Genomic DNA, 13,830 nt, shown 5'->3' with positions numbered 1-13,830 from the left:
ATAACACGCTGTTATCATATTCTTATGTCAGGACTTTCTTTGACATGGTGTGCAAAACACTGTGACACTTAGTGCTTTAATAAAATAAAAGCAAAATATTAAATATTTTAGGTTTAGGGGAAATACATTTCATCCCTTATGCTTTGTGACACATTTATAAAAATCATAACTTAACCAGGTTGAACCACAAACAGAAAAAAACACTTGTTGACAACATATAGGCAACAAAATATTAACACAATGACATTTATTTAAAACATAAATTGCTTTAATAAAGAGTTCAGCAGTGCCTTTGTGCCCGTCATTTATAAAGCTTTGGCTTTGTCCTGATCCATGTATTTGTTGTAAACAACACCAAGAGTGGTGAAGAAATTTCCCATGAACAAAACAAGGAAATTAGAGCCGCACATGAGAACCTAAGAAAAAGAAAATATTTGAATTACAAACTATTTCAACATAATAAGAAATATATATATATACTAATACTTCTTGATTTAAGCAAAATACACATCTTCAATGGTTATATATAATGTATGCATATTTATTTGACTGTTTTATTAAGCTAATACATGTTGGCACATGATGTAAACATTTAAAATTATTTTGAAAAACTGACCTGCCACTCTTTCCATTCTGGAAGCTGGGCCATTTGGAAGAGTGTAATTCCATTATAAAGCTGGAAAAACTGGATATACATAATAAGACGGTTAGAACCGCAGCATAATAACAATAGAATTACATCAGAACTTTTCTGAATAGCCATGTCAACATTTCATGTCAGTAAATAAAGTAAACTCTTCTTTTGTCTGGTACTGTAATTCAAGCACAGGTAAATTATAATATTACAGCTTTAAGCTGACATATTGCCCTCTGTGCCACAGAAGAAGTCTTTACAACAATGATTATATTGCCACAAAACAGGAAGTGAGCTGTTTGCCCACGCAAGATGATTGCATTTATTGCAAAATAACCCAAGATTAACAAACACAGTATCAAACTTACATGGCCTAAGAAAAGGAAAGGCAGTAGAAAGGTCAGACCTCTCCACATCCAGGACTGAAACCCCTCTAATCATAAGGCACATGAGAAAACATGTGTTAGCTGATAATTCTGCAATAGGATGAGGAAAAAAAGACAAAAAAACAACACAATACGCACCAACTGTGAGGTCCATGTTGTGTCTTTCTCCAAGCGCTCTGAGTCTATATAAGCAGCCACTCTGGTAATAGTACTGAAGAAACTTAACAAAATCTGAAGGGAAAACAAAACAACAAAAATAAACAATTAAATAAAACAATGAATAAATCATTATTACACTGAAAGTGTTACTAATGCTATAAGGCAGCAGTTCTTACTTATATACATGGAGTAGGACAGGAACTGATTTCTGAACATCTGGTAGAGTTCACCATCTGGCCTGTGAGACACACATGAACAGCTGACGTACATCAGTTATTCACACATACTATCTCAGTCTTTTTCACACTTATTCTGTTCTACTGTTCCTCAAAAATTACTATAAAGTGTGATATCCTACTAAAAAGATTTCATTTTAAGCATTTAATCAAAATAGATTAATCTGATTAATCTAATACATATTAAAATACTAAAGTAGCAAAGATTCAAAGATGTACTGTTGTAATATATAACAGTGTCAGAGTTAAGAGTGTCATACCAGGTCAGCATTACTCCTGAGAGAAATGTTGAGACATAGTGTTGAAACACCCACCAGCCCTTGATCCTGAAACACAAGCCAAGTATTGAAACTTTACCGTATAGCCAGTAGTACTTATTTAATACATGTCAAGAATACTACATACACTGTAAAAAAATAAAGATTCCAAAAGGAGGTTTTCGCAATGATGCCATAGAACCATTCTGTGTTCCCAAAAAATCCTTCCAGTGAATAGTTATTGTAAAAGTAAAATTTATGTGAGGATTGTGGAAAGGTTCCATGGATCTTTAAAGTTTGTCATGGAACCAAAAAATCTTTCTTTAGTCTCAATTTATCCTTTATTGAAAGGCTGTGTTACATTTATTAAATAAAATTAAAAGAACCTTTATTTTTAAGAGTATAATCATATGATTATTCGTACTTGGAGCCATTATTAATGAGGATGCTCTCTCTTATCGTCAATGTACAATAATACCACACCAACAAGAAGTTGAAAAGTGCATCTAGAACCCTGTCGAAACACAAGACAAAAAATAGGTTCAATTGATTATTTCACATATATTAGTGAAACATGCAGCATTACATATAATCAATGATTAAATGGCTGTTTCTACAAGAAATAAAAAAATTACACTTTTACATTCTCAAAGAATTGCCATATTTGGTTGCAATAAGGATGTACCTGTAGGTGACCAAAAACCGACAGGTAAATGAGAACAACAAGAGCAGCACAGTCAAGTATAGTTTGAACTTCTCATACTCATCTTTATAGGCAAACCTGTACAATTGAGAAGCAGGCAAAAGTCAGACAAATCACATGACTCATGACTCATTAACATGACTGCATTTTGTGACACCACAGTGTTTAAAGATGATGGTCACAAGTTAAGGCTATTGTGGTGTTGAAACTTTCAAAACATTTTATTCAAATAGGACTGTTCGGAGAACTTACTTGGACTGCTTGTTAAGGAGTGTAACATTAACATTTCCAAGAACAAGACTGAGGTATAACCTGGAACAAAAACAGGGTAATGCACTTCATGTTAGCATCAGGTGCTTGCCAAATCATTATATGTATTTGAACAAGGTAAATTGCAAATCCACACACCACTATCAATTATTATTGATATTATTTATTATACACCTTTAGTCAGTATTTTAAGGTCAACACTGAATTAGAAACAGGCAAATACAGAGCTGTATGACCTGCTTTGAACAGTAAATGCTGATAATGTGTATTTTAAGAGGGTGTGACAGAGGTGACATTAGCTATCTCTCGTTTGCATTACTCATTTTTCTTTGGCAGGAAGGCCTCCATCTCAAAGAAGACATTTGATCTTTCCTTTATAGAATCTTGGATTTCATCTATTTTATTTACATCTTCTGGATTCACTACTGCTCTGCATCTATGAAAGAAAAAAAATCATTAATATAATATATAGATCAATAACATTTGTTTGTAACCAAAGCATATATAACTCATGACATACTCCTGCAGGGATCCATTGAGATCCTTTATCTTTTTCCTCTGCCTTGCAATAGAAGAAGAACAGCTATCCTGCAGTTTCGAAACCTCCTCCAGCTTTTGTTTATAAAGGCGATGTGTCTCCTGTGCAACAAATATAGACATTACAAATTTGTATATACCTCTCATTATGAACATTTTGATATTTTTGATGTATTTAAAGGTTTATTATTACTATTTATTTCACCATCTGTGTGGACAGACCAACATTTTTAGACTCCCATAATTGATGTGTGTGTGTGTGCGCGCGCGTTTTTGTGACAAATGAGGACATAAATTTGTATAATGACACAGGTATGACACAGGTATTACAAGGAGAAGGTAACTTATGAGGACATTGCCCCATGTCCCCATTTTTCAAAATGCTTATAAATCATACAGAGTGAGGATTTTTTTTTTTTTTTTTGAGAGAGAGAGAGTAAAAATGCTAAAAAAAAAAAAAAGGGCTAAGTTTAGGTGTAGGGCAATAGCACATACAGTTTGTAAAGTATAAAAACCATTATGCCTATGGGATGTCCCCACTTTTCACAAAAACAAACCTCTCTCGGTGTGTGTGTGTGTGTGTGTGTTTCTCATAAATATTTGAAAGCATTATTAATCCAAGGCAGATATTTCTATTAACTTGGCACATGTGTTAAAAATGATTATTTTTATGATATTGTACGTTATTATTTGTCATTGACCCATACAAATACAATGCAAAATACTATATATATATCTTACAATTACACGTTATATTTGTGGGAACTGCAGGTGCTATTTATTAATAACTAGCTAAAAAAAAAAAAAAAAAGTTTTTTTTTATTGTACCACTGTTATACTGTGAGAGTTGGTAAGGATTAAATTGCTAAGCAGCTAGTGCTCAAAGCTGAAGCGTATCGATACAATTAACTATTCATAGCGATACTTCGATACATTTGTAAATAAAAACAATTATAATGTATATAAAAAACATTTCTAAAGATAGAAGAGTAAGATCTCACAGTTCAGAGCTGCCGTGCTAACGTTATATCTGATTAGCAGAGGAGAAAGAAAGACTCCTCACCTGAACTTGTTGATAGTCTTTTTCCAGATCCTCCCATTCTTGTAAACATTCGTTCAAACCAGTCGGGTTAAATAACATTTCCAGAGAGTGTATGTGATGAAAGGGAGTGTTCCCAGATAAGAGTGAAGAGAATAGCGGTCTGTTCCACCTTGTCGGAGCGCCTCGATATCTTTGACAGACGTCTGTCATCTTAACGCAGCGTCACAACAAGCGTAGCCAATCAGAGGCCGACCCCGCGGAATAATGAAACGCCCCTCCCTGCAATCTGACCAATGAGCGCTTTCAAAACAAGACAGATACATCATTGACGCGGTAGCCTACTGACTGACTTCCCACAGACGCCCATAAAGAGGGAGAGGGAATATACCAACTGTGAATAACTCGAGTTCAGGGTCAGTGTTGAAATTGTAGACAGAACCTCTTATTATGTCATAGGAATGATGATTCGGCAGCGAATTTTAAAAAGGTTTATTCAATTTACAACACATTATATACAGTGCACTCCAAAAGTATTGGAACAGTTGCCTCACAGGTCTTTCTTAGTGATCAGCTGTGTCCCGTTGCATTAATTCTTCATATATTAAAAGCAGGGAATGTGTAGTATCAGTTATATCCATTACTTCTGTATTCTGAATCTTGTATTCGATGATGACACACACAAACATGAAGATGAGGGAGCTGACTTTGAGAGAAAAGCAAGCAATTTGGATGCTAAAAGAAAAGAGGAAGTCAGATAGAGCTCTAACAAAAACAAAGGGCATGGAGAAATCAAGAGTTTGGAAACCACCAGCGACACCAGCAACCAACAACTACCTGATCGACTGAGAAAACAACAGTAGTTGATGACAGACAAATCATAAAAGCTGTGAAAATGAACCCTAAAAGACGTGTCTGTAAAATCAGCAACAACTTCCAGAAAGCTGGGGTGATGCTCTGACAATCTACTGTCCTCAGGAGACTTTGACACAGAATTACAGATGCTACACAGCAAGATGCAAACCTCTGACCAGCACCAAAAATAGAAAGGCAAGATTAGAGTTTGCAAAAAAAGCATAAAGGTGAGCCAGAAGAGTTTTGGAACTGTGTTTATGGACCGATGAGACAAAGATGAACCTTTATCTAAGTGATGGGAAAGCAAAAATGTGTAAAAAAAAAGGGAACTGCAAATGATCCCAAGTATACAGCCTCATCTGTAAAGCATGGTGGAGGTGGTGTCATGGCATGGGCATGTATGGCTGTCTCTGGAACAGGCCCTCTCAACTTTACTGATGACTTAATGTATGATGACAGCAGCAGAATGAATTTGGAAGGGTACAAAACAATCTTGCCTACCAATATTCAATAAAATGCCACCAGATTCATTGGGAAGTGCTTCATATTGCATCAGGACAATGACCCAAAACACCCTGCCAGTTCAGTCAAGGAATTTATAAGGGCAAAGAAATGGAAAGTCTTAGATTGCCCAAGTCAATCTCCAGATTTAAATCTGATTGAACATGAATTTCACCAGATGAAGAGGAGAGTAAAGGCAGAAACTCCCCAAAACAAGCAACAAGTGGAATTGGCCGCATTAAAGGCCGGGAAAAGTATTTCAAAGGATGAGACCAAGAGTCTGGTGATGTCTATGGGTCACAGACTCACTGCTGTGATTGTGTGCAAGGGATCTGCAACTAAATAGTAGCTTTTAATCTTTTATATCTGCCTTATGTTCAACTGTCCCAATACTTATGCTCACATCAATGAGTGGGATGAACTCTAAAAGTGCTGTTCTTTTTATTTGGTAAAACATGTATGTGTTGAAACGGCTAATAATAAAATGTGACATTCTGTAGTTTTGTCTCATATTCATCTTTTAATCATATTTGCAAATTTCTTGACTCCACAGCCAACAGAGAAATTTTGTCTTTACTGTTCCAATACTTATGGAGGGCACTGTATGTGTGTGTGTGTGTGTGTGTGTGTGTGTGTGTGTGTGTGTGTGTGTGTGTGTGTGTGTGTTAAAACAACATACAGTAAAGTGGATGAAAATCTTAAATCTATTTTGTACATTCTAATATTGTCTATAGTGTGTTTACGGGAAGTAGTTTATTGTTTTTTTAAATATTATTTTAATTGATATATTAATAAAATTCGATGATCTGTATCATCAGTGACTGTAGAAAGTCATTGAATATGAATGTCCACATGATGTTTCTGTTAAATGTTGTTATTGTCAGTAGTTGGGTTCTGATATATCTGTCACTCTCTTCTCAAGAGTCTGAAGTTCCCAGTCAGAAAGTTGCTGTACAAATCCTCGATTTGGCCTCAAGTTGGCTTTGCACTGCTGAATATGATTCCATGCCTCCTAAAATATTCAGAAATGACAGGTGAGAAATAGCCTATTAAAAAAACATCTGTCAGTAGCATCAATGCAAAAAGTAAAAACATTACCTTTAGTGTGTATTTGAGGTGATACATAAGATATGCCATTGTTACAGCACAGCATCGGCTTACCCCAAGAGTAGAGAATATCAAAACAGAAGAAGAGCTATTGAGATGTGAACCTGAAATGTTTAAAACACCCACAGTCATAACTAAACATCAGATTTTTGTTTTTAGATATTTGAGTTATTGTTCATCAACTGGATGAAAAAAAATCTACCTGTACTTACCAATAAAAACGCACATTCTCTCGAATGAGGTGATCAAATCTGCCTCTGCAGAATCTGCAATTCGGATGTGTAAGACAGTGCAGTTTGCCTTTTTAAACCTAGTTTGCAAAGTTCAGTTCATAGATTAATTTGGGTTTTCAGGGCATACTAAAACTGGACTTTTTATTTTAAATGCTATGATTACATATATGAATATATATGAAATGGTGGGTTGGCTCACACAAGACTGCATTCATCAGAGACATTGACAAGTGCATTCAGCTTCAGATCTTTAAGGATTTGAAGGGTTGTGGCCTGCCTGTAATCACCCATATAAAGCTTGCCTGGCAAGATTTCCACCGGATAGGGATTCAAGCTCTCCAATTCCTATGAACATAAGTATTTATGATCATTAAATATGTTTACAAACAGCAAAAAAACAAACACTTAATTTATGATCTATTAAGAATAATACCCTAATATTGTAAAGAATCTTTTGCGTTCTTAGGAAAGGGAAGAGTGCAGAAAACTTCTCATAGCCCCCACTAAGAATCCGAACAGGAAATTGGCTTGATTTTTCTATGCTGTCTGCACAGTCTATAGCTGGACCTATAAGAAAAACATACAGTTAGGATGCTTTCAGAGGTGTACATTTTTAGCAGAGTTCATAACATGTAAGAAAAGGTAGTGTCTTACCTGAATCTGACAGTGAATGTGTACTACTGTCATAAACAATGATGTACCTCATACTCTCAACCTCAACATCCAAGGGCATAATAAACTTCCCATCAGAATCCTTTGAAAAGCAAGCAAAAACATGACCAGTGGTGCTTTGATATTTGCAATGTAGCAAAACAGGAGGAGAAAAAAACATAAAACTGAAACATACCCATTTAGCATTTCTGGCAGTAATGATGTGGCTGAAGTTATATGATTCTGCTGCACGGGCATCTGAAGAAATAAGACTATTATTATCATTATTATACTTTGACTTTCATTTGCTGGTGTTTGAATGTACAGTAAGTATTTCAGTATATAGGAATAACTTATGCTTACCAATCAAACAAAGATAGTTGCTGTCTGCTAGCCTTGTTAGATGAGTGTATTGATTTAGGATGTTGTACAGTTTTGTTGCCTCACAGAGGACTTTTCCAGCCATTAGTAACAGCTTGGGCACAGAAAATGCTGCTATATGTCTCTAAACAAAAAATATACAGACCTACATTTGACTAAAAATGACTACCTGTCGCGTCTTGGCTTGATACTTAATTTAACTTAGCGTTCTGAAATATTACTGCTCGAAATGTTTATTAAACCTAACTAGACAAATTCACTGTTCTTGATTACAATCAAACAGCATGCTCTATGTTTACACTCCTGCTATGGTAACAGACAACCCGCTGTGATTGGTTGAGAGCGTTCCGCTCCAGATGCAAACCCTTTCCGTTTTCCTTAACCAATCAAAAGTTAGAACCCGCCCCATCGCACTTCAGCTGCAATCCTATTGGAGGGTAAACAATAAGGAACTATTTTCAAAATCAGACATACAGCGTTCAGCAACTCTGGATATGCGTGGATTCGAGGTATGTTGTTACTATTAGCTACTTAAATCGGTAACTCATGAATCAATTAAACGATGTGTAATTCCTTTCCAGGGCCTCTGCAGTGCCTTTCGGCGGCGGAGGAAGAGAAATGGCAGCAGTCGACGCTGGGCCATAAAGAGCAAGAAGCCACTTGGGACTCCTGCCTTACCAACGGCCTCTGTGTGAGCAACTGAATTACCTATGCATCTACAAAAACAACCCCTGTATATGCAGTGCTTTCATATACACTTACAGTATAGTTTAGGATTGTTGTACCACTTATCATGTACATGCCATGCATATATTTATGTGCTAAGATCAAATGTGCAAGATATTTACATATATTCCACAAGACAAAATAATAACTTAATTTGCTGTAATAATATCTTTATTAAAAAAAACGCTAACACTTTTTATCATTATTTTTGAGACTTAAAGGGAAAGTTGACTCAAAATGACAATTATTTAACCATTTACGCACCCTCATGTTGTTCCAAATCTGTATGACTGCTGATCTGTAAAACAGAAAAGAAGAATAATGTTTGTGACCAAACAGTTTTGGTGCCTATTGACTTCCATTGTATTATAAAACATAAGGTATTTCACAAAATATGGGCAAACTATCCCTATAAGACTTTGAAAATAAAAGGCTTATGAGTTAAATGTTATATCTTTATATACACTTACTTTACTTTCTGGTAATACTTCCACCCAGTCCAGACAACAAATCAAAGGTGGACACTATGGAGGAGACAAGTGTTCAAGCCACTAAACAGCTGTCTTCACCACTAAGTATTGGAGCTCTGTTTTCTGCTGTGGGAAGTGTTATGCAAAAATGCAGAAAGACAATTAATCAAGTAAGTTTTTTTTTTTTTTTTCATTTATTAGAGTCCGATAGCGCTTTTCAGTGTCTGACCTGCTTATTTTTTAGATCTGTTCTAGACTCCTGAACGCCGTCTTTTTCTGGAGAGGCTATACAGAAAGAGTGGAGTCCCTTCACCAAAAAGTAGAGGAGCTGCAAAGGGAAATGGCACTATTGCATTCCACTTTGAAGGTTGGAACTTTTCAGCTGTACTGAAAAGGATTTTCTTAAATTATCTTCAAAATTCCAGCGCTTGTAATGTGTATGAAATATTACCTGATAGCTGTATCGAGAAGCCAAGATTGTAGGCGGTCAATGTGAAATGCCTGATGGTGTTCAGCACTCTCCACCTCCGCCACCACCACCACCACCAGCTCCTCCCCCGCCACCTCCTCTTCCTCCTCCTCAAATTCTGTTGACGCTTGCTGCTCCGAAGGTGTCCTCACTTCCCCCAAAACCTGCACAAACTAACTCTCTGAAGGTAAGAGTTCATTTTTCAATTCACTTTGGGTTTGCTTGTTGTGAATACAAGTTATGGAGGTTTGCACTATTTTAGGTTTTGCACTAATTTTCCTCCTGTCCCCTAAAAGGAGAAGCAAAATGGCCCTGCTGCTGTGAGTCTTCGAGATCTTCAAGCAGTGCGATTAAGGAAAGTGACTGTAGGCAAAAAAACTCTGGTGAGTGAAAGATTGTGTCCTCAATTTTCCATTTAATTTTGGATTGATCAATATTTATGATGGCCAATTCGTTCACAGGTGTCTCCAGAGAAAAGAAGATCACCACTGGTCACACTCGCAGACTTGCAAAAAGTCAGTTTACGACGCTCTAATTCTGACCTGCCCTTGAAATCTAGATCAAGCCTTGGCAGGTAAAATTTTGCATAAATGTATTTATTTAGCTTCAAACAATGCATTTGTTTTTGCTATACATAATTTGTGCTCTTCTCTGTAGGACTGTCTATAGGACACCAACCAAAAATCCCATGAATCTTCGGGTACAGCTTCGAAAAGTCAACTTAATGAGGCAAAATCACTTTTACTTTCTGTTGTTGAAATACAAAGCCAAGACATGCCTAAAACCGCAGACATCACATCTAGCTAAATACTATTCATTTGTTATATTCTTAGGAGTCCTGGTGGCACACCCCTATGTAACAAAGAGAATGATGTGATGGATTCAAGCCAGGATCCAAGCGTGACCAGAGGGTTAGGAAACTAATACAGGGCTTGCAAAATCGCTAGCCCAACGTCCCGGGGCTATTGTGTTTTCCAGTCGGGCTACCAAAATGTATCACTGCCCTGCCCGACGGGCTACCTTAAATACAGGGCTCCCAAGCAGTGTTCCCTCTAAGCTGAGCGCGACCGCGCAGAAGAAATAATGTCAAAAATGAGTTGGGAAGCCATTTGATTGAATGCCGCCAGTAAAAGGGAAAGAATAGCAATGCTCGGGAAAACCTCTATAAAGATTATGTCACGACATAAGCTATATTATAAACCTGATAAATAATTGACCTTGCTTTTGAGTCTTTGACTTCGAGTCTCTTGCTCGTCAAGGCTGTATTCATTTCAAAAATACAGAAAAAAACTGTGATATAGTGAAATATTGCAATTTCTAATATTGGTTTCCTATTTTAATACCTATACTATAAAATAGCATTTATTCCTGTGATCAAAGCTGAATTTTCAGCATCATTACTCCAGTCTTCAGTGTCCCATGATCCTTCAGAAATCATTCTGATATGCTGATTTATTATCAGTGTTGAAACTGTTGTTATGCTTCATATTTTTTTGGAACCTGTTACTTTTCTCTTTGATTAATAAAAAGTTTAAAAGAACAGCATTTATTCAAAATAGAAATATTTTCTAACAATAGAAGTCTTTACTATCAATTTTATCCATTTAACACATCTATGCTGAATAAAGTTTATTTAACTTTAAACTTTTTTTAAAGTATCTTTAAAAAAGAAAGAAAAAAAATTCTGACCCCAAACTTTTGAATAGTTTATATTGTAACACAAAATCTCTATTATGACTAAACACTGTTCTTTTTAACTTTTTATTTTTTTTTAAATATCCCAGGTCCCAAAAAATACAGTAAAAATAAAAAAGCAGTACAACTGTTTCCAACATCGATTAAAAATATTAGATATTAATATAGAATGACTTCTAAAGGATCATGTGACTTTGAAAATACTGCTTTGCTTCACAGGAATGAATTAAATGTTAAAGTATATTAAAATAGAAAACATTTATTTTAAATTTCAATAATATTTCACAATATCATTTTGTGAAATAATATTCAGTATTTTTGATCAAATAGATACAGCCTTGATGAGCACTTTTGAACTGCAGTGTATTGTACAGTAAAAATGTTTTCTCAGGTAACCTCAAATGTACATAATTTAGTTACATCAAGGGTCAAATCAAATATAAATAGCACATTAAAGTCACACACTTTTTTGTGTGCATGCTGTACAGGTCTGGTATAAAGAATGCTTTTGCTCAGGTGCCTGAAATGTCTGCCCAAAAGAGAAAAGTTTTGCTCAGCAAGAAAAAAAATTAGAGGAAGCATTGCTCCCACGGGTCCTTAAATTTGATACAACTAAACTGAAGAGTTTTTAAGGCCTTAGACAGTTTTAAATACGTTAAATGGTATAAGAAATAATTTTTCAAATTGCCTTAAATATATTTTTAAGAATTCTGCAGATACCTTGTAAATGGTACAATAAAACTCTTTCGTTGATATTTGTGTATTGAAAATGTTTTTGATTGACATTTATGGTCTTTATTTTATTTGGGCTAGTTAAATTAATTTTCGCACTACCAAAATCTAAAGAGTACCTGCCCGAAGGGCTACCAGGGATTTAGAAATTTTGCGAGCCCTGCAATACCTGGTATGTAAACAGCTTTATCCCAAAAAGAATCACAGAATTTATTCCGAATTTATCTCTTTGAGACTGCTAGTTTCTTTTTATCTAAAGGTAATTATATTTAACAATATAAAATTATAAATCATGAATTTATGAGCTGAAAATGATTTAATTCTTTTTTGTTCTTTACAGAGTGCTTTAACAAAAGGGCTATCGCCACTCAAGGCTGTCTAAACAAAGAAATTGACAAGTTTTATTTTTATTGCATGGACAGTCTTGTTCTTTTTCTTTTTGGCTTGTTTTTAACGTGTGTACTGTGACTGTGCTGATAGCTTTGGTTCTCATACTGTCATGTTGCTACAGTAACTCTTTTAGTGACAGGACAGTATTTGATGTTACTTGCTGCTATGTTATTTTATATACATTTTGCATGTGAAATGTGCTTCTTGCTGCTTTTATATCAGAACCCCCTGTTCAAAACATGCTCACAAGCAAATGCACACTCTATGAAAATTAAATGCACATCAGCTTGAGCATGTTTTTAGATATGGTTAATTGTATAATTAGTAGAACTATATAATTGAACATGCAGTTCAGTGTCACTGTTACTGAATATGACTGTGGAATGTGCAAACTAACTCGGCTTTAAAATATAGTACTGTATTGAAGTCTGTACAGGTGTGAGACAAGTCAGTTATTGATCTGTAAATTCAATACGCCATTGATATCTTATGTGTGTGTGGTAAAACGTGAAGCGCAGCTTGATATAACTGTTATTGTGAGACTCAGGATGTTTTATTTCTGTTTTACTGTATGTTTACTGGTGGGCTTGAGGTGTAACACCCAATTACATGTTACAATGTCTTAATGTTTGATTTTATGGGTCTTTTGCAATATTTCTCCAAAGCCACTTTTATTTGTATGCAAAAATTATTGCAGTTAATAAAAACCATTTAATAAATATTGTACCTACAGAAAATGTGTGAGGGTTTTAATTTAATTTTTTATTTACAGTATGAATGAGTGCATTTAAATAAAGATAAAGTAAAGGTTTCGTTTCTGGCTTATAAAATGTACATTTGTATTCATATGTTCTGGTCTTGCCCGAGGTTAATGGACTACTGGTCAGACATTTTTAGAACAGTTTCTCGGGCCCTTAACACCACCATTGCCCCTAATCCATTGACTGTTCTGTTCGGCCTTCTTCCAGATTCAGTTGCATCATCCACAGTGCCTTTACCACTTTATTAGCTAGGCGTGCCATCCTTCTTAAATGGAAACATGCATCTCCCCATCACATGAGGATTGGATGCGAGAGGTATTGCAATGCATCCACCTTGAAAAAATCAGACACTCTTCCTAAGGATCATTGAGATCCTTTTACAAAATATGGAGCCCTATACTGGGTACTATCGAGAACACAACTGTAACATCAGGGCCTTCTCATTAGAATCTTAGTAGGGGACCATTTGACTAGACCTTAATTTTCTTTCTTTTTTGTGGCCGCTGGCAGGTGTTGTGGATGGTGGTTTTGTTGCTGTGTATTTGTTTTGTTTCTTAGTTTTCCTCTTATCAGACACCCTGTTTCATTTTGTAATTGAGGTAATACATTTTATATGTCTGCAATATTCAATGAAAAAA

The 13,830-nt window shown here is 35.5% G+C and overlaps 3 protein-coding genes across 5 annotated transcripts; 1 reads left to right on the top strand and 2 right to left on the bottom strand.

The window, feature by feature from the left end:
• Positions 1-15: 15 nt before the first annotated feature.
• LOC306866031 (transmembrane protein 120A-A-like) lies at positions 16-4,431 on the bottom strand. Its single transcript, XM_079410986.1, has 12 exons — positions 4,246-4,431; positions 3,166-3,284; positions 2,965-3,081; positions 2,628-2,687; positions 2,358-2,453; positions 2,097-2,186; positions 1,676-1,741; positions 1,356-1,417; positions 1,159-1,251; positions 1,003-1,067; positions 617-685; positions 16-416 (listed from the first exon to the last, which is right to left on the bottom strand). The coding sequence occupies exons 1-12, from the start codon at positions 4,321-4,323 to the stop codon at positions 306-308; spliced, it is 1,026 nt and encodes a 341-aa protein (XP_079267112.1). The 5' UTR covers positions 4,324-4,431; the 3' UTR covers positions 16-305.
• A 1,650-nt stretch (positions 4,432-6,081) lies between these two features.
• On the bottom strand, positions 6,082-8,967 carry styxl1 (serine/threonine/tyrosine interacting-like 1). Of its 2 annotated transcripts, XM_079410991.1 has the most exons (9): positions 8,940-8,967; positions 7,932-8,073; positions 7,765-7,826; positions 7,572-7,671; positions 7,351-7,484; positions 7,117-7,262; positions 6,897-6,994; positions 6,676-6,788; positions 6,082-6,589 (listed from the first exon to the last, which is right to left on the bottom strand). In XM_079410991.1, the coding sequence occupies exons 1-9, from the start codon at positions 8,943-8,945 to the stop codon at positions 6,458-6,460; spliced, it is 933 nt and encodes a 310-aa protein (XP_079267117.1). In that variant the 5' UTR covers positions 8,946-8,967; the 3' UTR covers positions 6,082-6,457. The 2 variants fall into 2 exon arrangements, with proteins under 2 accessions (XP_079267117.1, XP_079267118.1); XM_079410992.1 differs by lacking the exon at positions 8,940-8,967 and having other exon boundaries at positions 6,439-6,589; positions 6,739-6,788; positions 7,932-8,262.
• Positions 8,389-13,164, top strand: LOC306866032 (uncharacterized protein). 2 transcript variants are annotated; one of them, XM_079410988.1, is made up of 10 exons: positions 8,389-8,458; positions 8,531-8,640; positions 9,174-9,315; positions 9,390-9,512; positions 9,604-9,801; positions 9,911-9,997; positions 10,076-10,188; positions 10,272-10,343; positions 10,448-10,525; positions 12,382-13,164. In XM_079410988.1, exons 1-10 carry the CDS (start codon positions 8,444-8,446, stop codon positions 12,389-12,391), a joined length of 948 nt encoding a protein of 315 aa, XP_079267114.1. In that variant the 5' UTR covers positions 8,389-8,443; the 3' UTR covers positions 12,392-13,164. The 2 variants fall into 2 exon arrangements, with proteins under 2 accessions (XP_079267114.1, XP_079267113.1); XM_079410987.1 differs by lacking the exon at positions 12,382-13,164 and having other exon boundaries at positions 8,393-8,458; positions 10,448-11,277.
• The last annotated feature ends 666 nt before the right edge of the window (positions 13,165-13,830 follow it).

Source organism: Barbus barbus (assembly GCF_936440315.1).
Source record: "Barbus barbus genome assembly, chromosome: 47".
NCBI classification, from domain to species: Eukaryota; Metazoa; Chordata; class Actinopteri; order Cypriniformes; family Cyprinidae; genus Barbus; species Barbus barbus.
This window is presented reverse-complemented; position numbering and strand designations above follow the sequence as displayed.